The sequence below is a fragment of the Sorex araneus genome, chromosome 2 (genome assembly GCF_027595985.1).
Source record: "Sorex araneus isolate mSorAra2 chromosome 2, mSorAra2.pri, whole genome shotgun sequence".
Classification (NCBI taxonomy): Eukaryota; Metazoa; Chordata; class Mammalia; order Eulipotyphla; family Soricidae; genus Sorex; species Sorex araneus.
Window position 1 is genome coordinate 111,192,490 of NC_073303.1, and position 24,761 is coordinate 111,217,250.

At 39.1% G+C, this 24,761-nt stretch overlaps 1 protein-coding gene across 1 annotated transcript in view; it reads left to right on the forward strand.

Moving 5' to 3' along the window:
* Positions 1-24,761, forward strand: part of EIF3H (eukaryotic translation initiation factor 3 subunit H) — a 95,513-nt gene that overhangs the window by 20,028 nt on the left and 50,724 nt on the right. Inside the window, exon 2 of the mRNA XM_004607654.2 lies at positions 2,314-2,470. Within this exon, the coding sequence (XP_004607711.1) occupies positions 2,314-2,470 (157 nt within the window). The remainder of the gene's footprint in view (positions 1-2,313; positions 2,471-24,761) is intronic.

The following is a 24,761-nucleotide window of genomic DNA, read 5'->3' on the forward strand; positions in this document are numbered from 1 at the left end:
GTGCTGGGAATCGAACCTGGGTTGGCCATGTGCAAGGCAAACGCCCTATCCATTGTGCTATCGCTCCAGCCTCTTCTGTTTAAGTGTGAAGATAATTGTCCTTGGTAGGTAAATCAAATAGGAATTAAATTAATTCTCATCCTTTATAATTACAAAATAGTACTTTTGTTCATTTCTTGAAGATCAAGTGATAGGCACCTTGCATTGTATTTGTTAAACATTTCATTTTTAATAGTTTCAGTGACACTATGAAAGTAACTTGTGAAATAGCTTCGTTTTGCACATTAGTAATCGAAGATTTAGAAAATTACATATTTCCTAAGGTTAGTAGATGCTGGAAATGGAACTTTTGGTCATACCTGAATGATTCTTAAAAACCTGTTTTCTGTCTTTCAGTAGAGGTTTTTTTTTTTTTTTTTAATAGAAATGATAAGGTTTGTGCACTTTGTAGATTTTATGTTTTGAAGGTCTGCCAGTTTCACTGGATGTTGTTCTATATTGCTATTTTCCATACTATGTGCTTGCTCTCTTAGGTCTGGATTTTATTGGGGTGAATTATCTTTTTTATTTTTTTTCTCTCTTTTTCTTTTGGTTTTTGGATGGCGATGCATGGAGGTTATTCATGGCTTTGCACTCAGGAATTATCCTGGCAGTGCTCAGGGGACCATATAGGATGCTGGGAATCGAACCCAGGTTGGCTGCATGCAAGGCAAACATCCTACCTGCTGTACTATTGCTCCATCTCCATTTTTTAGTATTTTTATCACAGTCTTTACTTCATTACTATTACTGTTACTATTGTTTTAATGATTGCTATAGTTAAGAAATGAAAGTATGAAAATCATCTTTTTGTTAATAAAGTATGCCCAAGCTTTGGACGTGGGTTAAATTTTTACTTTCTAGTTATGTGATTATTAGGTAGTTATCCTCTGTTTCATTCAGTCTTCTTAATTGTCCAATGTAATTATGATTAATAGCTAATACATGCAAAATAGATTCTTGTCTAGCACACAGTGTTTAATAATTGTAACTTCTTATCTGGGTATTGGATTGATCTCAGTAGTGATGTTTTAGTTGAACCACTTATCCATAGAATACTAACAATCATTTTGGTGTTTAACATGTTTTTTGCTCAAAACTTTATTTTGTATCTTAGACCTTTGTCCATTCATCTTTAGGCCATGGGCTTATATCAAGTAATACTACTTTTCCTGTTAGTACTATGTACCAAGCACTTTTGCAGACTCTTTCCATATATTAATGAGCTCACATGACTCAGTTACTGTTTTATGGGGGAGTCTCTCCAGTAGAACTTGGGGCGTGCTCAGGAACCCCTGGGGAGGCACTCCTAGTGCTGCTCACCTTGACCGTATGGGCCTGATGGTCGGGGTCAGTGCTGGGGCCAGCAGTGCATTGCTGCTTGGACCCAGCCCCTGGGGCCACCCCAGCTTTGCTTGTGAACCACCAGGCTACACCTGTCAGTGCTGGGGACGAGACATGTGGTGGCAGGAATGAGAGGGGCTTAATGCCTACAGGCATGTGCATGCACACCAGCCCTTTGACAATCTTCTTGGTCCAGCAACTGTTCTTAATGAGGACTGTTTCTGTGAACTCTAAAATTAATTGCCTGTTCAACAGTGCCTTGTTACATCTTTGTGGAAAGTATTAAAGGTGTGAATAATTTGAGAGTTGATCATTTCATTAGAGGCTATTTTGTGTAGTCTTCTGGTGGGGGCGAATGAGATTGTGCTGGAGTCTAGGTTCTCTCTCTCCCCTGTTTTCCACAGGCTTCTTGGATGTATGTTTCCATTGTTGCTTCCTCTGACTAATGAGGTGCCTTTTTCAGAAACTGTCTTGACATGTGGAGAATTTGTCGGAGGATTCTGTTTTTGCATGTCCAGATAATTGAGGTCTTTATCTCTGTATCTCAATGGTGGCTTTATTCTCAGTGTCAGGAAACTGTCTTCCTGTTAACAAAGGTTACTAGGATCATGTCTTCTACTCACCTCAGATTGAACTGATACTATGTGATTTTATGGAGGAACTTTTGGATTCTAGACCTTGGGGAGCCTTAACTTGAAGGTCATGAGAGCTGTAATAGATGTTTTTGATGTCTTCAAACTCCAGGAATTTCAGTCGTATATTAGACAATGTGAACATTATATTTCAACATAAGGGTGAAGAAAATTATTCCTAAGTCCTATTAAATACCTTTGTAATGTTTATAAACTGACTAGTATGGCGTATTTTGTCTGATGTAAAAAATATAAACTATAAGAAAGGTTCTAAAATTACTTTCTGTACTTTGGTTAGGTGGTATTGAAGATAATCAAACATTATCAAGAAGAAGGACAAGGAACGGAGGTGGTGCAGGGGGTGCTTTTGGGCCTTGTTGTAGAAGATCGCCTTGAAATTACCAATTGCTTCCCATTCCCTCAGCACACGGAAGATGATGCTGATTTTGATGAAGGTAAGGGTAGTCATTTTAAATGTCTTTAATGTAGACACATACTTGTTTAATTCAGTTCTCATAACTTTTGATGTGTGACTAGAATTTGTTAGTCTGGTCTAGTTCACTTGATTTGAGTGTTAAAAAATTATGTGACTTTTATGAAATAAAGATTTACATGAAGTATATGTGTCTTAATGGGAATTGCTTTTGCTTCCTTATTTGGGGGATTTTTGGTTTAGATACAGCTATTTCTGGTTATGTGCACAGGAGTGACCTCCAGTGGTACTCAGGACCACATGAGGAGCCCAGGATAGATAAGAAAATACTCTAAACATTGCAGGAAAACTGATTTTTTTGTGTGTGTTATGTGTGTAATTGTTTAGTTATTATAGTTCAGTTAAAAGCATTTACCAAGTGCTCAAGTTTAAATTTATAAAAGTTTAGCCATATGCAAGGCAGGTGTCCTAACCTCTGTACTATCTCTCTAACCCCTGCCTTTGTGTGTGTATGTGGTGGTGTGTGTGGGGGGGAGACTCTTACATACCCAGCAGTGCTCAGGGGTTACTCCTGAGTCCAACCCCTGATTTTAGATCATGTTCTTTGGAACTTAACCCCTTTAATGGGCTTGAGGTAATTGATCAAAGTGTTGCCTCCCATTTAAGAAACTTGATTAAAAAAAGGGGGAGGAGGGAGGGAGGGGTCAAACCTAGCAGTCTCAGGGCTTACTCCTGGTTCTGTGTGGAGGGATCAATCAAGGTCGGTTTTGGGGTACCATATGGGATTCTGGGGATTGAACCCAGTTTGGCCACATGCAGGGCGAGTGCCCTACCCGATATACTATTGCTCCTTTGCCTTGTGGTTTTCTGGTTTGTTTTTTTTTTTAACATGTTGTGTGTAATCAGTTGTTTCTTTGTGTAACTAAAGCTTTTATTATCTTATTCTCCAGAGTAGGAAACTGAATACAATAAACATATTACCTAAAATTGTTTAACCAAGAATTGGTGAATGAGTTTGAAGTCCTACCATCTTCCTAATATGTGTTTCTTTAGGTAGTGAAGCAAGTGATTATAGGATGCCAGGTGTAGAATAACATTGTTTTGTATCTGAAAACTACCTTTGCTTTCCTTTTTTTGGCCACACATGACAGTGCTCAGGAGTTTTTCCTGGCTCAGCACTCAGGGGTTATTCCTGCAGGTGGTAGGGAACCATATAAGATCCTGGATATGGAACCCAGGTCAGCCACGTGCAAGGGAAATCCCCCTACCTGCTATACTGTTGCTCTGGGCCTCTCTGTCTTTTTAAAAGCAAATGGGATTTTCTATTTTTCTTTCACATGATAATTTAAGACAATGCTAACCTGCACTTTTTCATAGTTGCATGTAATAGTCTTAAATTTTAGATTCTTTAAATGTTTTTTCTTTAATGGACACTAGTACATGGTTACATTAAATTTTTATGCAGTCTGAAGACTAAATTTCTTCATTACATAGGTATATCTCAGAACACAATGGTCCTAGATAATGATTATTTTTATTTTTATTTTTATTTATTTTTTTTGGTCACGCCTGGCGATGCACAGGGGTCACTCCTGGCTCATGCACTCAGTAATCACCCCTGGTGGTGCTCAGGGGACCATATGGGATGCTGGGATTCGAACCCGGGTTGGCCGCATGCAAGGCAAACACTCTACCCTCTGTGCTGTCACTCCAGCCCGATAATGATCATTTTAAATCATGCTGCAGACTCACTGCTTTTCTATTTTTATATGCTTCTTCAGACTATTATTTGGGGAAGGATCTCTTTTTCTGCCTTCCACCGACGGAAGTAAACTACTCATCAAATATTCTGTACTTCTAGAGATTTGCTTTCTTTATTTTTGGTTTGCTTGATGTCTCATATAAAGTGGAACTCTCTTATCTGTGGTGCAAATATGTTTTAAATCTGGTGTTAGCACACTGATATGGGGGGGGCTCCTGCTTTGATATGTACAGTTTCTTTTTTTTTTTTTTAGAACACTTTTTTTCCTTTTTTGGGTCATACCCAGCAATGCTCAGAGGTTACTTCTGGCTCTGCACTCAGGAATCACTCCTGGCGGTGCTTAGGGGACCACATGGGATGTCTGCGATCAAACCCGGGCCGGCCGCATGCAAGACAAACGCCCTATCCTCTCTGCTATTGCTCTGGCCCTAGAACACTCTTATTCTTGTTCATATATGTTATATCCTGCTACGGTTGGCATATTTTGGAGGTTGTAACAGACCATATGAAGACGAGGTTTGAATTGCTTTTCTGGTTTTTTGTTTGTTTGTTTTGGGGCCACACCTGACAATACTCTGGGGTTGTTTCTGGCTCTGCATTCAGGAATTCCTCCTGGTGGTGCTTGGGATTCTGGGGGTGTCAACAGTGTGCAAGGCAAGCACCCCACCCTACTGTACTATTGCTCTTGCCCCCGAACTTCAATTGTTTTTACTACCTTTATTTTATTTTTTTTCTTTTTTCTTTTTGGGTTATACCCAGCGATGTTCGGGGATTATGCCAGCTCTGCACTCAGAAATTACTTCTGGTGGTGCTTGGGGGGCCATATTGGTTGCCGAGGGATTGAACTCGGGTTGGCTGCATGCGAGGCATACACCCTACCTCCTTTACTATCACTCTGGCCCTACCTTATCTTATATATATATATATAATCCTCGTGAGAACAGTTACAAAGCTTTCGGATTTAAGTCTTGGTTATACAATGATCAAACACCCATCCCTTCACCAATGCACATTTTCCACCACCAAAAACCCCAGTATACTCCCCATCTCGCCCCCTCCCCCTGTGTGGCAGATACTTCCACATTACTCTCTTTCTACTTTGATTACGTTCAATATTTTGACACCAGTCCCACCATTATTATTTGGAATTTTTCCCCAACGCTCAGACCTGCTGAAAAGGCAACATTAGGCAATTTTTTTTTCTATTGCTGATTATGAATGGCATATGATGTCGTGCGGCCGTGATCTTGGAATTCTGAAATTTTAATTATTAAGTCTGGATGCATTTCTTCCAAAAGCCTCTGGGTTCCAAGATTCTGTGTGTCTCTGGGATCATAACCGTTAAGGAGCTTAAGAAGCAGCCAGACGGGTCGTTCATAGGCGGAGTCTCTGGGTCTCATTGGGGCGGAGGAGGAGAATGAACGGTTCCATCCCTGTCCTTTGAGGCCCCGAGTGTCTCCTCACTGCTGGCCCATACCTGACTGTCCAATTGGCTCTGGAAGATGGCGGCCACTGGGCCACCAGAAGTAATAAATAAGTGGTGGGACAGCACCTTTTCCCACCTGGGGTGGCCCGGCGCCAATAGCCTAATGCAGTCTGGATGCATTTCTGCCAAAAGCTGCTGGGTTCCGAGATTCCACTGTGTGTCTCTGGAATCATGACCTCTAAGGAGCTTAAGAAGCAGCCAGAGGGTTGGTCCTACCTTACCTTTTAACAAAAGTTTGACCACCCTTTTCCCCTATATGATCTTTTCTTGTTTTCCTCATCTCATAAGGCTAAAGAATAAGGTCAGAGTTCTGTCTTTTCACCATAAGTTTAAGACTTTTTTGTTTACTGTTCATTTTAACATTGGTCCTGTGACTGGAATATATAAATAGGCACTGTCATGAAAATAGTGCATTACTTGGTGTTCCTTCTACCAGTGCATCAGTAAAGTATTAGAATAAGTAGGTAGTTATTGCTTTCATTAAAATAACCCCCAATGAGTGAAGTTAGGACAGAGAAGGGACCACTTTGACAATGATAATTGGAAATGATCACTTTGGACAAGAACTGAGTGCTGAAAGGAGGTAAGGTGATGTACATAAAAAACTTCCAGTAACAGTATTGCAAACCACAGTGCCTAAAAAGGAAAGAAGGAGGGAGGAGGAGAGGGAGAGTCTTTAAGAGGTGTGGGGTGGTAGGAGACTGGGCAGGTCAGTTGTAGGAAATGTACAATGGTGATGGGGCCAACATGGAAACATTGTATAACTGAAACCCAGTCCTGAGCAACATTGTAACTGTGTTTCTCAATGTGGCTAATTTAAAAAAAAAAAAGAAAGAAAAGCAAACCCCACCCCCCCAAAAAAAAACCCCACAACTGTTGAATAGTTGATGTTTAGGGAAGCTTTATGTAGCTTTTAAGGAAGAAAGGCATTTAGTCTGTGGTTGTCGACTTGTGACCAGATATTGTGGAAAATTAAAGATGAGGCCACAAAATTCATGTAGGAATCTTAACTTAATTCTTAGGATACATGTGACGCTGAATAATTTCACCCCTGAACTTTTTTTTTTTTTCAACAGTAAAAACTCAGTAGCTTTTAGGGATCAGAGGATAGTATAGTGCGTAGGGCATTTGCCTTGCACGTGGTCAACTGGATTTGATCCCAGCATCCCATATGATCCCCTGAGCACCGTCAGGAATAATTTCTGAGTGCAGAGCCAGAGTAACTCCTGAACATTGCCGGCTGTGATCCAAAAAAACAAAACAAAATAAACAAACTCAGTAGGTTTTAATTGCCTGCTGAGTATTAGAGTCATAGTTAAAGGACAATTTCCTTATGAACTTTTTAGGTGGTATTATTTTAGATTATGTTACAGTTGAATGATTCAGAATGAACAAATGGGCATAAAGTATCTCTTCTTGTTTCTGTCCATGAATTATCATTTTGTACTTAATAACTCTTTTGAATGCGTTAAATTTTAATGAACCTTTATATTACAGAATTTATTTGCTTATTGTGAGATAGCTTATTAGAGAATATGCACTTTAAAAAAATTGGTTAGAAAAACTCAAATTCCCATTAGGGGGCACTATTATCAAGCTTAGGAGAATTGGAGACTAATTTGTTTTCTCAGACATGCAACCCGAGGCTTAGTAAAAGGGAAAAATATTTTCATCTGATAAGATTCAGATACGTTTTATACAACTGAATTTCTTAAATATGTTATAAAGTGAACTGAATTGAACACAGATCCAATAACTCACTGTCTTGTTTTCCAACAGACTAAATCAATTTAATATTGCAGGTGATATAAGAAACTTGCTTTATTGTACACCACAGCCAAATCCATAATTTTTATATTTGGAGTCAACAAATTTTTTTATTTTGCTCTCTTTAAGTCAGTTACAATAGATGATCCTTGGAGTTCAAAATAAATCTTTGAAAAATAAAGTGTGAAGACAATATTGTACTACCAAAATGCAGTTAGGGGAATGAAGTGGTGGCCAGCTTATGAAGCAGACTGTATAGACGTGCAGCACGCGTACTGAAATACTCTTTGCACTGAAGTGACAAGGCAGTAGCATTAGCTTTTATATTTTTCATGTGCTCATTTTGCTGGTTCCTATTTCTCATTTTTGATATTAGAACAAGAAATAGAAATTAAAAATATATTTTGATGAAGCTTTTGAAGTAAAAAACAGTGGGTCTTAAACCAATTTCAAAGACTACAGTGAGAATGGGCAAAAATGCATTAAGGTGATACTTTCATGGCATAGGTGTTTTGTTTTTTAGCTGCTGCGGTTTGAATAACTGTAGGATCATATTAGTTACAATACTTTCTACATAGGTCAGCTACTTCCTGTATAAGTAAGCCACATAGTTTACGGCTCGGAAAACTCTCTGCCTAATGGCGTGCTTCCTGATGCTTCTCCTTCCCGTCTTGGACTGCTTGCAGCCCACACTTAGGGCAGGACTTCTGAAACCCCGCTGATGATTGCTATTTCAGCTCTGATTGCTGCCGAGTTCAGGGGAGAGTTGAAGCAGAATAGAGAAATGCTTTTTTGGTATTTTTTAGGTAGATGGGGACATTTCATAACAGGGCATGGTGTTTACTTCATATTTCTTTCTGTCTGCTCCAGTAGTGATCATTGTAATGATGAGATATTCATGTTTTAAATAAAACTGTTTTGTATTTCCTAGGAGAGTTTTTCTTGGTGGGATTATTGAAAAACATGCAGTTTCAGAATATGTTTTGGAACTTAATTGATATCCTTACCAGAGATTATTAGATACAGGTATAAAATGTCTTATATATTAGAAGAAATTAGTTCTCAGCATTCAGCTTAGCATTTGTCTAGCAAATTTTACTGTGTGAGTAGTTAAAAGATCCATAGATTTAGAATCCTACTTACAATTTTGAAGTATTTTAAATGGAAAAGAAAAATTCAGAAATAAAGAATTGTGAGACAGAATTTATATAATTCTAGGGTAAGGGAACAAAAAATTATTGGAGTATCCAGATGTGAGCTACTAATTAATTCCTTTTCTGATATGACTTCAGAGAGGAGATGAAAGTTTTTTGATTTTTTTTTTTTTTTTTTTTTTTTGGTATGTGGATGTTGGGCTGGAGCGATAGCACAGTGGTAGGGCATTCGCCTTTCACAGGGCCGACCCGTGTTCGATTCCTCTGCCCCTCTCGGAGAGCCCTGCAAGCTACCAAGGGTATCTCGCCCGAATGGCAGAACCTGGCAAGCTACCTGTGGTGTATTGAATATGCCAAAAACAGTAACAATAAGTCTCACAATGAGAGACGTTACAGGTGTCCGCTCAAGCAATGGGATGACAGTGACAGTGATATGGATGTTATTTACAATGTAGGTCCTTTTTTTGAACATGTTGTCTTGTGATTTTGTTTCCATTCATGTTTACAGGCCCTCATAAATAATATAAGTCATCACTAAAAACAAAGGGCAACCTATTTTAATATGGTTAACTTGTCTCTTTAAGTTATTTGCTTTTTGCAGAGTGGGGCATACATAGCAGTGCTCGGGGAAGATGCTCGTGGCTCTGTGCTCAGAGGCTGCTCCCTGAAGTGCTCAGGGACCACGTGCTGTCAAGGATTGAACCCAGACTTGCCATATGCAGAGTATGTACTCTGCTCAAGCTATCTCTCCCAACCTCTTTAATGTTCAGAGATAATTATACTTCCTGACAATATTCTTTACATTTTATTGCTGCATTTGCTTTTAGGCAAATAAGTTGTTTTTTATATCTAGATTATTTTGCTGCATTAAAACACTGGGCGGTAATTTAATTCCATATTTATAGAAGCTGGACCCCCATGGTGCACTTTTTTCCATTTAAAATACTTTTTAAGAATACTTTTTATTTTTAAAGCTAAAGAATTGTAACTTACAAAGTTATTGATAGTTGTGTTTTATGCAAAAAATATTTCAACACTGCCAGTGTCACCTTCCCTCCACCAATGTTCCTGTATTCCTTCCCCACCCCCAACCCTCACCCCATCTCCTGCCATGACTGGCACATTCAGTTTCAGGTTGGGCCCGAGGGATAGTAGGGCGTTTGCCTTGCATGCGGCTGACCTCGGTTCAATCCCCGGCATCCTATATGGTTCCTCAAGCACTGCCAGGAGTGATTCCTGAGTGCAGATCCAGGAGTAACCCTTGAACATCCCTGGATGTGACCCAAAAGCAAAAAAAAAAAAGAAAAAAAAGTTTCAGTGGTTGTAGCTTTCCATTTAAAATACTTTAATTTTAAATATTTACTATGTTTTCCATTTAAATGAAATATTATACAGTCAGATAATTCCCCCCCCTTTTTTGGGGGGGTCACACCTGGCTCAGGGATTACTCCTGGCTCTCCACTCGGGAATTACTCCTGATGGTGCTTGGGGGATCATAGGGAGTGCTAGGATCGAAACTGGGTCAGCCACGCGCACGGCAGATGCCCTATCCGTTGTACTTACTATGGCTCTGGCCATGAGAATATCTTCTCTTGATTATAATTTCCCTAGGTACTGGTCTTATTCATAACAGTATTTTGAAAATGTTAAACCATTCTTGTTTAATGATCTGTTACTGAACATGCAGGGCAATGAACTTTAGATTATTGCTCGCTTTAAAAATATTGTGGATTGCTCAGAAAGCTTAATAGTTCGTTATTTTATTTTATTTTTTACTGTTTGAGGCCCAAACCTGGCAGTACTTAGGGATGATTCCTGACTCTGTGCTCAGGGATCACAGCTGGTGGTGCTTGGGAGAACATATGGGGTGTCAACCCGATTGAATTCGGGTTGGTCACATGTAAGGCAAGCACCCTGTTGGCTGTACTGTCTCCAAGGATGGCCTTACAGTTTGTGATTTGGAACTAACTTAACCTAAATCTTGGGGCTGGAGATACAGTACCTAATGTAAGAGCACTTTTCTTGCAGATGGCCGACCTAGGTTCAATTTCCAGTATCCAGTATGGTCCCCTGTGTGCAGCTGGGTTTGATCCAAAAACCTAAAAGAGAAAGCAGATCCTCCCCCCACCCCCACCCCTCAAAAAAAATATCCAACCCCCAAACACTAAACCTAAGGACAGCGATGTAGCTCAGTAGAAAAGTGCTTGCTTTGCACGTAGAAGAACCTGAGTTTGATCCCTGGCACTGCAAAAACTGCACGCACACACCAAAAGGCCCCCAGACCTAAATTTTGCATGTTTTCAGATTTAGATATGTAAAAATTCAAATGTAAGAATAATTTTATGGTTTTTGTGACTTTTTTTTTTTTTTTGCAGTTTGGGTGTCTCGAGAATTTTAATAGAGGAATAAGAACAAAGTCTTGCTGTATTTTAAAATCTTGAAAAATGTATTTGTGTTATTATATTCATATTCTCAAGTTTGAAGTTACCCAATTCCCCTTTCAAATGAGTTGAGAAACTTTATTATTATTGGTTTTGGGGTCACACCCTGTGGTGCTCAGGGCTTGCTGCTAGCTCTGTGCTCAGGGATCAGTCTTGATGGGGCTTGTGGCCCCTGTGCGATGCTGGGGATTGAACCCATACAGGCTGCATGCAAGGCCAATGCCCTAACTGCTGTACTGTGGCTCCGGGTCTGTTGAAAAACTCTGGTGCATAGAAAGGATACATTATTGAAATGTGGTCCAGGTAAGAAATGTGGTCAAGATTTTTCTGCCTAAAGAAATTAGAGCTTTATGCTGTGCCCTCCCTTGGTCCCTAAAGCATAAGTGCTATGGTTTGGAAAGACGCCAAGTAAAACCTGTTCAAATTTTGTGCAGACTTAAAGTAATACTTTAAGATTTGAAAATTACAGGTGGATACAGTACTTAAATAGTATTTAAAATTCCTAAGTTTCCCAAGTCTAAAAATGTAATCCTTAAATTACTATACTCAGTGGTTTAAATTTTAATTAAATAAAAATTGTCTTATTTTTGAACCACAACTTTAGGTATAGGTATTTGAATTTATTACTAAACATTTAGGTAATAACCATTAAAAATGAACTATTTTGACACTAATTAAAATGTCAAAAAGCCACAGTTATTGTGTGTAACCAAAGATCCATGCTGTTTATTTTTCTAAACTTTGCTTTGCCCTATCCAGTTACGGCTTGCTTCCTATCTTGCCCGGGAAAAAGCAGTACTCAGCGTCATCCCACAATTAAATAAACGGTCAGCTCTGCAAGTTTCATGAATTGATATATAATTAATTATAATTATCTCTGATGTTTTGGTCCTGTACTGGGTTCCAAACTCTCCTTTATGTTAAAAGTCATATCTTAGTCATACCAGTGAACTGTTTCATTTTAAACTTATCTCTCCAAGTGAAATTTTTGCGGTTCTTGAAACTTTGGTTTTATTTAGAGTGTTTCCATTTATCTTTTACACTGTACTGTTTTTTTGCTGCCTTTTAGAGAAAAAAAGTTTTTTTTCCCCTTAGTACAATTTAGATGTTTTCTAGATTTGAAGGCAAAGCAATGGTTATTTTGGTCTCTAACAATATAATTGTTTAATAAACAGTCTTCCTCCATCTTCCTCCCTTCCTCTCTTCCATACACATGTGCCCTTTGTTTTCCCTAACATTTAACCTATAAACATTTATTTACATATGTATGTTTTGGGGGGGTCACACCTGGTGATGCTTAGAGGTTCTCCTGACTCTGCCCTCAGGAATTACTCGTGACGGAGCACGGGTAAACCATATGGGATACCTAGGATCAGGTACTGGGCATCAGCTGCTTACAAGGCAAACACCCCATCCACTGAGCTGTCACTCAGAGCCAACCTACAAACATTTTGATATACAGATTACCCTTCTTAGATTGCTAAGAAAAACCATAAAATCATTGCAGCAGCCACTCCACAAACATATCTATCTCTTTTTTGTATAGATAAGTGGCCCTCAGGCATAGATAGGTGCAGAGCAGCCGAGTAACAGCCTTAGTTGGGGTTCTTCAGGTTGCTGGTGTGCTGTTCATCCTGGCAGGCAGCAGAAGCAGCAGCTTCAGTTGCCAATGCAGGTACCCAGTTGTTCTCAAGCCAGTATAGTTTCCAATTTTATTTTAGCTACTTTTGCCTTACTTTCAGCTGCCCCATTCCACCCCCTCCCCACTCCCTTCTTCCTTTGTTATTCATTCTCTGCATCAGTAGTTCTGTGGGAACTCTGTGCCGGGCACTCCCACTGGCCAGCGTATGCCTTTATCTCTGCAGATCTTAAAAAATTTATTTTTTTTTATTAGTGAATCACCATGAGGGTACAGTTACAGATTTACATATTTTCGTGCTTGTGTTTCAGTCATACAATGCTCGAGTACCCATCCCTCCACCAGTGCCCATTCTCCACCACCGATGATCCCAGTATCCCTCCCAGCACCCCCCTACTCCATTCCCCCCCACCCTACCCGCCTCTGTGTCAGGGCAATCCCTTTTGTTCTCTCTCTCCTTTTTGGTATTGTGGTTTGCAATAGAGGTATTGAGTGGCCTTCGTGTTCAATTTATAAGTCTACTTTCAGCACACATCTCCATCCCAAGCGGATCCACCACCCACATTTTACTTGGTGTTCCCTTCTCTATCTGAGCTGCCTTTTCCCCCAGCCCCAGAACAGATCTGGTGGTTTATTGAAGCATTTGTTATTTAAAGAACTTAGCTGTTCTTTAAAGTACAATTTGAAATAATGTATTTGACTTAGGTATGAGGATTTTTTATTTTATTTTTTTAAGCACATTCTGAGTTTACTCTGATTATTAGTTTTTCTTACTGGGTGGTGGGGGTGGGGGCACCCATTAGAGCTCAGGGATTATTCCTGGCAGTGCTTGGCCGGGACCATATGTGGTGCCAGGATTTGAACCAGGGTTTGCCAAGTACAAGTCGAAGTACCTTCTTTCCTGCTCTGTCTTTCCAGTCCCGGATTATTAAAAGGAAGCCACTTAACCGTTGAGGCAAAAAGTGCCCCAAATACAATTTCTGTAGTTGGAGAATGGCCGTTTTACACAGCTATGTCTGTAGACCTACAGATCTCCACTTTGGAATTTAAAGTAATTTTGTTTTATAACACACCTTCTAAAATGTATAACTACATCATGTTTTGCTTTACATTAGAAATTCATTTTTTTTAGCAGGTGGGACACATCATGCGTTTTCCCCAAGGGTGCTGGGGCAGTAGTGAGGTGGGGTTAGGGGATTGAGCCTGGGCTTCCTGCTTGTACAGTTTGTGCGTTTTGTCTTTGAGCTGTCTCCTGTGCTTAGAAATTTTGATCTTTTCTCTTAATTGGTTGCAACTTCCCATATAGTAAATAGAAGCATTCAAATAGATTTAAGCCTTCCAACCAAGCGGTCTTTTAATTTCTCCTTAAATGAAAATATTCCCTCCTCCTCATTACTCCCATGACATTCCCAGCCTGAAATCATTGATGCATAAGAAGATCTGGTATTAGAGGATCTTCCAGTACTAGAAGTTTTATTTTATTTTATTTTTTTGCTTTTTTGGGTCACACCCGGCGATGCACAGAGGTTACTCCTGGCTCTGCACTCAGGAATCACCCCTGGCGGAGCTCAGGGCATATGGGATGCTGGGAGTCGAACCCTGGTTGGCCGCGTGCAAGGCAAACGCCCTACCCGCTGTGCTATTGCTCCAGCCCCCAGTACTAGAAGTTTTGTTTCAAGAATGATGATGTAATACTTTGCTAGGTTGAAACTATTTTCTTTGAGGAGCAAATGGAGAATGGGAAGGTGAAGGCATAATGTAAAATAGCTTACTACTAGTCATATCTGTATTACTTCTGGCTCTTTGAGATATTTCACTTGGTTAATATATTTGATAATTTGGTCAGACTCCTGATTTGTGTTTCTTTCTAAATTGTCTTCTCATTCCATCAGCCCGATAAAATTCTTTATATATGGGAATGTTGTATGGATAGCTTTAATTTATTGGGGCTGGGGCTGGTTCACAGCCTTCAGTGCTCGGGGACTGCTCTTGGCTCTGTGCTCAGGGGTCACTCTTGGCAGTATTTTGAGGACCATATTAGGTGCTGTGGATGGAACCTGGGTTGGCTACATGCAACCTCCTCTCCCCTACCCCCCCCCCCCCATAGCTTTTAGTTAGGAAAATTCTTAAAATCATTCTCAGACAGATATTAAAACTTTCTGAAGGTCCTAAAAGGAAGGAAGTTTATGTTGAGTATTGACCAGAATTCTAATAAAATTCTGGCATATTCTTATTATAAACAGTGGGGCTCTCCAGCCTCAGTTTTCACATTTGCAGGCAGAGTGGTCAAATAAAAACTTCTATACCTCTTCCAAGCAGAGGGAAAGTTGGAATGTCTAGTACTGGGACTGGGGTAAGCAGAGGTAAAGTTGGAGTGTCTAGTACCGGAGTGGGATAGGCAGAGGGGAAGTTGGAGTATCTAGTGCCGGGAGTGGGGTAGGCAGAGGGAAAGTTGGACCCCGGGAGACCAGGTTTAAAACTGGTGGTCACTGAAAACCTAGAAATTCAGGGGCCGGAGCGATAGCACAGCAGGTAGGGCGTTTGCCTTGCACGCGGCTGACCTGGGTTCGATCCCCGGCATCCCATATGGTCCCCCAAGCACCGCCAGGAGTAATTCCTGAGTGCAGAAGCCAGGAATAACCCCTGAGCAATGCAAGGTGTGACCCAAAAAGCTAAAAAAAGAAAAATTCAACCTGCCCATCTGTATACTACTGCACAGTTTAGGAGAGCGCCACTTGCCCTATTTTGTGAAAAGCACTGAGGTAATAGATGACTGCAGTTGCCACTTTGTGAGGCATAATGTATTTAATATATTAGAAGATGGCTTGGTGTTATCATTTATACTGTCAGCACAGTTGGAGACAAATGATTGTTGAATTGAACACTAGATGTCAGAAAGTTTATTAAGCTTCTGGTTAGTACTACATATACATTGGTTGAAAAGGGGGACATCTAACCTTTATGTCAATAGAAAATTAGTGTTGTTTGAACATACACCAATAGATTAGATACTTAACAGTTACTTAAATGCTAAAATTAGCACAGCTTCGAGTTGCTGCTACATGCGGTGGGATTGAAAAACTAATTGAATAGATTGATCTGGATAGGTTAAGGGGGGGAATATATTCTTATTAAATGCCACTGAATGCAGTTAACAACAATACTTTGAATAGCTGGCGTAATTTGACTTTGGAAACTAGTGCCTGATGACACAGGAAAACTTTCTAGAATGCATTGCTTTGCAGATGACTTAAGCAGACAATACTGATACAGCCTGTCATGTGAATTTCCTTCTTTACTCAGTACACAGTATGGTTAAGTGGTATGTTGTGCCATGCTTCCAATCTGCTGTGACTGCCATCTGTGTGAGCAGCGAGCATGGAAAGGAAGTGGATTGGTTGTAAGGAATCTGTGTGAACACTGGGTGCCACTCACGAAACACTCAGCAGCTACTGATTTTCTCTCCTAACCAGTACGACCAGCAGCGTGTGCTCTGGAGGTGTGCGATACACACAACTCTCACACTCGGGAATCCAGGGAGAGTAACTGTGTTCAGGGGAGCCTAGTTTTCTCTACTTTGTAAAATACTATTTATTACTTCAGGGTTTGGCATCATCATTGAGGTAGAGTTAGTAATCCTAGTATTTTTTACTTTGCCCAAGTGGAGTCTTTTGGGGAAGTGTTTATGCTATTAAGAAAGAAAGCTTCCCGGGAGTAGTAATATCTATAGGTGGGAAGTTGCTTCAAAATCTTACAGGTTGGAAACAACAGGGAGTCATATAAACGTTGAAGTCTCGGTGGGTGAGAGAAATTGATCAGTAGAATCATTCGTATATAGTGCTGTCCATAGAAAATTTTACTTGAATCTGAGGTTTATAATCTGTAAAAGCAGAGTGTGTGTGTGTGTGTGTGTGTGTGTGTGTGTGTGTGTGCGCGCGCGCACGAGCGCATATGGTTAGCTTTTCAATGTAAATATGTGAGACCTTACAAAAAACTGTTAACCATGAGTCATCCGGTACCTCCGTAGGTATTAACATAACCATATATAGATGACTAATAATACAAAGCCACTGTGGTTTCTGTGGTTTTTACCAACCATGGCTCCAGTTCTAAAACATTTAAAATGAGGCCTGCATCCTCTTTCTATATTTTTTTGGACAAAGAGTTGTCTTATCAGAAAACTGCAGTAACTTAAGCAGATCCATACCTGGGGGGAATTAATAACAGAAAGTTTTTGTTGACACCAGGAAGTAGATTAAATGGTGCAATTGTGGTAATGAGTACCATATATGATAAGCTTGAGCCACCTGGGTTTTATTAGGCTGCTTGATACTTTGATCACAATATTATTTCAAGGCTTGTCTATTTAAATTGCTAAGGTTTCTTGTCATCTTTGTGACTTGGACTGTAATCTATTTCTCTGCAGTGAGATTTTTTAAAAGAAGACCCCTGGCCAAAGCAAAGTTCTGGGGAGATGGAAGTTCAACAGCTAAGGGAACCTTAGACCAAAAAATGTTGAATATAAAAGCAAAAGCTTAAAAGTTCAGCAGTTGAATATCAGGTTCATCTGACTTGACTTCTTTTTAGGGTTTTTTTCTTTTTTGACTTGGATTAATTGCACTTTTGTTTATTATATGGCAGTGGAGTACCATATGTATGTTTGGTATAATTCAGTTAATTGATCTAAAGACATGCATTTAAAATATATTTCATGTTCTGAGAATGTAGTGCAGCTATCGTTTTCCCTTTATCTGGTAGTAAGTGGTTTTGATGAACATCTTTGAGAATTTATGGAAAGATTTTTAACTATTTCATCCATAATGAATGAATTACACTAATCACAGAATTTAATTTGTTTGATAAATTGTCTCGCTTTGTCTTTGAACTTCTAAAGACATTTTAAAAGAAATTTTAAGCTTTAGTTACCCTGTTACTATAGATGAATGAAATTTTCAGCCTTAAAAGTCAATAGGCTTTCTTTCACTGATTTTCTTTAGAAAGACTAGAAATAGTCTTTCACAGGTATTTTAATTATATCCTCCTTATGTCTTTAAGTAAATGTTTCAGCTTGGAAAAATACTCATTTTAACTAAAGGTGTGTTTGGGGGGAGACAGGGAAGATTTAACAGCTTAAGATATTGTTTTTAGTGTATAAATAATAATAATCATTATTAAATGCTATTTAAAATTTTATTGTGTAAAAAAGCTTTGTACATTTATTCCTCTGCTCTTAAATTTTCCGCGGTTATGATCTTTGTGTACTATCACTATTGCTGTTAAAATTCAGCTAGGATTTTCCCTGTCCCAGATTAACCTATAAACCTGATTAAGGGCACTCGGCAATGTAATGGTCTTAATCTATTTGATTTACTTCTGCTAGTACATGGGGTTTAAATGACAACAGCGTTTTTGTGTTGAGAAAAGTATTAAAAGCAGGGAAAATTTTGACACTGGGAAGATTGCATATCAAAATTTAGTAACGTTCTTACTTTTTGTAAAGTGGGATGGATTTTTTAAGTTTCAGAGACAAGTGACTCATTGATTAAGGTAGAATGCCAATCAGCAAAGACTTAGATTGAAGGAATTGTTTGAAATGACAAAAGATAGGGTCAGATTAAGGAAGACTTTGAATATTTGAAAAAGCGTAAACTTGAGTTGTGAATCATTCTAGGTAACCCAGAGAAAGTGTAATAGTATAAAATAAATATTTTGAAACTAGAAGCAGACAAAAGAGGTGAATAATGAGTTTGAATGAAATTAGGGCAGTTAGTAGTTAAGAGTGAAGAAGTAAAAGAGAAAAAAATGGCAGAAGGTTGCGTTGAAAGGTAGGTATATACACTTGGTTAAATTTGATGTTATGTATCTGATAACTTTAATATCTGTCATATTCAAGAAGAATTGAGTTCCTATTATACATTCTTTTCCCTCTTTGCTAGTTTGAGGGAATACAAGCACCTGTTCTAATAATGCTGTGTCTGACAGAGCAGGTGGGTACAGTAAATAGAAGCTCTGGATAATCAGCTGGGGGGATTCCTGCCCTTATTACTAATATAATGAACCAACATTGCTACATTACTGTTAAATTCCAGATTTTATTTTTAAATTTATTTATTTTTGCTTTTTGGGTCACACCTAGCAATGCTCAGAAGTTACACCTGGCTCTACACTCAGGAATGACTCCTGGTGGTGCTTGGGGGACCACATGGAATGCCGGGGATGAACCAGGTCGGCTGTGTGCAAGGCAAATGCCCTACCCGCTGTGCTATTGCTCCAGCCCCATATTCCATATTTTATTGATTTCACTTTTTCCCATTGTTTTTCTAAGAAATAATCTTGAGAAACTTGGTCGTATTTTCTTAGTCTCTTCAGCTCTGAAGCTCTTTCTCGAATCATTCCTTGTTATCTCGTGGGTGATTTTGAGGAGTAGTGGCTAATACCAGCTTTACTAAAAATACTAAATATTTTTCAATTCAAGGAGCTGCTGGTACATTTTTTAAAGTACATACATACACAGGAGTAGTTGACACAGATTTGGACTGGTATTTTTAGGGCTGTCCTTAGAGAGAATTAAGCTTTATTGTGAAGCTCCAAAGGATGAATCTACTAAAGCTACAAACTGAAATAAATTTAGTACCGTTTTTCCAGCAGAACAGTCCACTTATGATACTTGATTCCTTTACAGTTGTGCCTTCTTGTAGGTTAATTTTTGCAACTTGTTGCATTCATTTATTGAACAGTTATTTACTGAGTGCCATGTAATTCAGTAACTTTGCCAGATGTTGAAGGATAACATAAGGAATATGTTGGAGAAAGATATTAGATGTTAACCAAATAAAATAATTATAAATTGCGCTAAGTACAGTGGAAGAATTATTCAGATGCTCTGAGGTTTTAAGAAGTATTGCCCCACCTTAAATAGATCCTTTCAGTTCAATGCAGTAGTTCCCAAAGTGGGTGACGTAAGCCCCCTCACCACCTTAGCACTGGAACATCTGGGAGAGCCATAGTAGTCTCAAGTTGAGCAGGGTAGAGGGTGGGCCAGGTAACTTTCTGTCTGATTGGTTATAAAGGTACATTTTCAGGGCAGCGCTGAGTAATTTTTTTTAACCCTTTGAAAGAGGGCAGTGGGCCAAATAAATTTGGGATCCTCTGCTTTTGAATCTAGCTTTTTAAACTGGGGCTCATGACTTCTAACTTAAAAGTTTTAAAATAAATTTACTTATGACTTTATTATCAGTAGATGTTTGATTTATATGCCTATTTATATATCTATAGTCTTACCCATGGCCATGATAAAAGATTTTTTCTGCAAAAAGGGTTTGCTAGTGGAAAATGTTCATGAAATCCTGCTTTTGAGTACCCCTGTAAAGAGTAGACACAGTGGAAGGATAAAGCAGAGTTAGCTGTGTGAAAACCACAAGTAGAAGAAATGATTTCCAAAGGGTGCTGTCACCCGGTGTTGGGGGGAGGCTCCCCCCAATTGAGGTGGTTAATGAGCTAGGCACTGAAGTTAGCCTGAAAAAATCCTGCTGAGCGAGAAGCAAAGGACTGTGTCATTATAGGAATTTTGGGAGTTTGGGGTTCTATTTGTGACTTCTCAACATAGACTTGGGGAGTAGCCCTTGAGCACTGCTGAACTGTGGCCCCCAAGCCCAAACCCCCTCAGCCTCCCAAACAAAAACCCATAACCCAAAAGTTTTGGTTAATCGTAAGGAGATAGAGAGGGAGCACAGTTCCTCAGAATGTAAAAGGAAAAGATAATATGTTAAACAGTTAATAGCTTGAGTTTTGAGTTCTCTGAGATGATTTCTAGGGTCTTTTTTGTGGTACTGATTCTGACATTTGAAAAGGTCTGACTTTGTTTCTCTGTCCCCTAACTGCCACCCTCAGCATGAATCACTTTACATCGAATAATTAAAATCAGACTTCACATCTGATGTAAACTGAACACTAGTTTCAGTGATTCTGATGACTAGTGTGTATAAATATGATTATTCGTTCCTGAGTCTCCACGATGACACCCATTGTCCAAGCAATAATATAACATGGAAGCCAGTAAGTTATGTTTTGAACTGATGAGGACTTGCTTCCTGCTGTTCCAAACTGATTGTGGAGGTGAGATTTAATGAGGGAAGATTAAGATGATACAGCAAAGTTATTTAAAAATGTGAGGGTGCATTATGTGGTAATGGCCAAATAGCTAGGCCAAGTATTTTTGATATCAAAAATAATTTTAGAAGAGGAAATGACTTCAAAACTAGTGAAGTTTTGTGCACTAATGGGGTTTTAAATGGGTATTGGAGACAGGTAGTTCTGTCCTACATTTTTTGACTTTATCCCCTTTCCTTCTATTTTGCCACACTTTTTTGTTTTCTACCCTAATACTAGATGTCTCTTTACGGGAGAGCTGTTTTTCTCTTCTGTTCCCCACGCTTGTTACTTAAGTCCCCTTATTTCAGGACTTGGATATTCCCCAGATCCCAGAGGCAGACTCTTGATTATTCTTATCAGTTGTAAGTTTTTATTCCCTGGGTTAAGTATCAGGTCATGTATAGACTTTTAACTCTCTATTTGGCATGATTTTAGTTTTCTAGAAGCTGAGGAGTTCTATATACCCTTCATGCAGCTTTCCTTCATGGTAATAACCTTACATAACCAAATTGTATATTGGCCCAAATGTCAAATTGATAGAGTAACATTAACTAAATTATAGTTTATTTTGATTTATCCACTTTTCCCAGTCATGTTTTTGTCTTTGTTCCAAAGATCCAATCGGGACATCATGTTGTCACACTTACTTGTCGTATTTCTTTTTTCTCTCCCCATCTGTGCCTTTCCCTGGAATTTCCTAGTCTCGATACTTGAAGAGATTCCTCAGCTGTTTCATCTATTGTCTGTCAATTTGGGTTTGTCTGTGTTTTCGAATTTGAGTAGAGATGATGAGTTCTGGGGAAGAATATAAGTAAGGTACATCATCTCATCATGTCTGTTATCACCATCCTGGTGATGATAACCTTGGTGACTTATTTTAGGAGGTGCCATCCAAGTTTCACTACAGAATAGTTACCTACTTTTTCCTTTCTGTGCACTACTCCTGCCTTGCAAGTGAGGAAGTCCATATGTGAAAAACATGATCAGTATTATGAGTACTTGTATTCATCACATATTATGAGGACTTTTCAAACTACATCTTAAGTTTTATTTTCAGTTATCACTCCCATTTAGTAGATTGTATGCTTCTTGAGTTCAAGAATGAAGCAGGTTCACTTCTTTCCCCTTATGTATATTAGTTGCTTATGATAAATTTGTTGAATGGCTATTACTGGAGAGGGGGTATTGTGAGTTACAAAGCTGAAGTAGTGAAGAAGTGATCCTGTCGATAATGGAACAGTGTTAACAGTATTTGAATGATACGACAAAAAGCTTTGAGTTTGCTTAAAAATAGGAAAAAAATTTTCCCCTTAATTAATGTAGTTTCATTATTCCTTTTTGGACCACACCCAGCAGTACTGGGATTGGGGGGGGGGCGCATTAAGGGACTGACTTCCAGCCCAGTGCTTGGGGGTTTCCATGCAGTGTTGGGATTGAAACCCAGTGCCTCGCATGTGCAAGACAAGTGATCTACCATTGGGTCACACCTCTGGCTTTCCCCCCTAATTTATTACAATATTTTAGTTTTTCCTTCTTTAAATGATAAAGAGTAAACAGTTGCGCAAATTTAGACTAAAGGTCTTATAATTAAGGATAGTTGGCTGAATGTTTTTGGCATACCTTATGTTTAGAAGGGTGGACTTGAGAAGGCATGTAATTTCTATGTAAATTAGCAGTTAATAGAAAAGCCCATTTGAGAAATGGGTTTCTCCAAAAGGTGTTTAAAAGTACAAGTGTTAGGTTTAACCTAGCTTTTGCATTACAAGTGAACTCTCTGAACCCCAACCACGCTAAATTCAGCATCCATATTGGATGCCAGGTTTTTCATGAATGCCATTCTGGAGTTTCTTCCAGCTGTAAAATCAGTTCATCTTCCCTTCCCCCCTTGCCTCCGCTCCTCTCCCCTTCTCCTATTTCCTTCCTTTCCCTCCCCAACCACACATACTTAAAGGTGCAGGGCATGTTGACATTTCATTTGTTTTAGTTTTTTCATTAGTAAAACCGAGGCAATCGATACCTTCAAACATAGTGTATTTAGTTGTGATTATTTTACTTCAGAATTTGATCTTTAGCTGCTGGAGAAATAGTACAGTGGGCATGGTGCTTGGTTTGATCATTGGCTACTCATATGGTCCGGTGAGCATCACTCAGGAGTGATCCCTGAGTGCAGAGCCAGGTGTAAGCCTGGAGCACATCTGAGTCTGGTCCCAAAACTAAAAAAATTAGATCCTTAAGTCTGGAGAGATACAGGGATTAAAGCTCCTACTTTGCCTGAAGCTGATCCTGGCACTACATAGTTCTCTGAGCATTGTTCTGTATACTCCTGTAGGTTTCTGCACATCACATGGGTGGCCCTGGAGACCCCTGGGTACTGGGGCCTTTGCCTAGTACCACTTAGGAAAGCTCCCAGGGCAACCCCCCCTCCCCCGCCCCAGAATATTAGGCTGTATGAAGACCAGCTAGAGCATTAGTGGGGAGAAAAGAAAGGGGGTAGATGTGATACTTTTTTTTGTCTTCTGAGTCAAGGGGTAATTTGCAAAGTGAGTGACAGTTGACTTATGGACTAGGCTTTTGAGAATCTGGAAAATTGCGGCTTAAATTCATTTAGAATGAAATGTATATGGCTTACTTCTTTGAATAATCAGCCTTGTCAAATTTATTTTATGTCCGATTGATCAGCTTGTTAAAGCTAGAGTAAAAATAGCTGCTATTATTTTGCATGCAAAATGATGGCTACTTAGAAGCCATGGCAAAAACTGGTGAAATGGTCAAAGCACACAGGCTCTGGAGCTTAACAGACTAGTTGCATGTGAATCTGATCTGATCTTGAGCATGATAATGCCATCTATCCTTTAGGGTTGTTCTGGAGATTAAGTAAGAATGCATGTAAAACATTAAAGCAGTGCCTAGCTCATAGTAAGCACTTAATGAGTGGAAGATATTGTTATTTTTCACAAAAGCACTATTTTGGGTTCATTGTACGCTTGGAGGCATTTGAAATGCATAGGGTCTATCTTCCACCATAGCATAATTTAACTTAATCAATTGAGATTATGCTGATCAAATTTCAAGATCAAGCTTTATTACTCATTTGCATTGTATAATACAGAGTAATCAGGGCAAGTTGAAATTTTTTTTTAACAGCGTGATATTTAATAGGAACAACGATTTAGACCCCGGGGGAAGAAAAATAAACCTTTACTAGTTCAGTGTGAGTTGAACTGGCTTAGAGATTTCTGGTAAAGAGAGTGAAAAAGTTTTTAGCAGTGCAGCTATAACCTCAACTCCGTGTGCTGGGTTTTAGGGAGTTAGGGGCAGTGCTTTGAGCAGTTACAGAAAAGCTTGTGGGGCCAGAGAGATGCAGGGCACCATCTTAACTGCACCAGATCTGGGTTTGTTCCCTGGCACCCCAAATGACTCCCCAGGAAGTCATGGCCCCGAAAACAAACATTTTTAAAAACTGGGGTTTACTATGTGAACGTGGCACATTACGGAGCCCCTTGATGTTGTGCCATGTTCTGGTAAATTCCAGCAGGTGTGGTGTTGCAGTTTCTTGTTGTCTGGCTGCATGTTCTGGTTTAGCTGTCTTATTGTTTTGTTCTCTTTTATTTTCTTCTTAAAGGTTTTGGTTTCTTTGTTTTTCATTCTACTTTTTTTTTTCCTGGTGGTTTTTCATATATATATATATATTGTGGTCATATTGATTTCAGTTATAAACTTAACAGATTTTTGTTTTATTTTTAAAGATGACTAAGTATAATACTAGATTGAAATGAATGAAAATACCGTTAGGAGTCAGTATCATGCTAATGAACTATTGCTGTAAGTATTCTTGAGCCTCAGTCGCTGAACACTGTTTTAGGCAGAAGTAAATCATTTCAAAAACAATTTGGATAGGGACTGGAGTGATAGC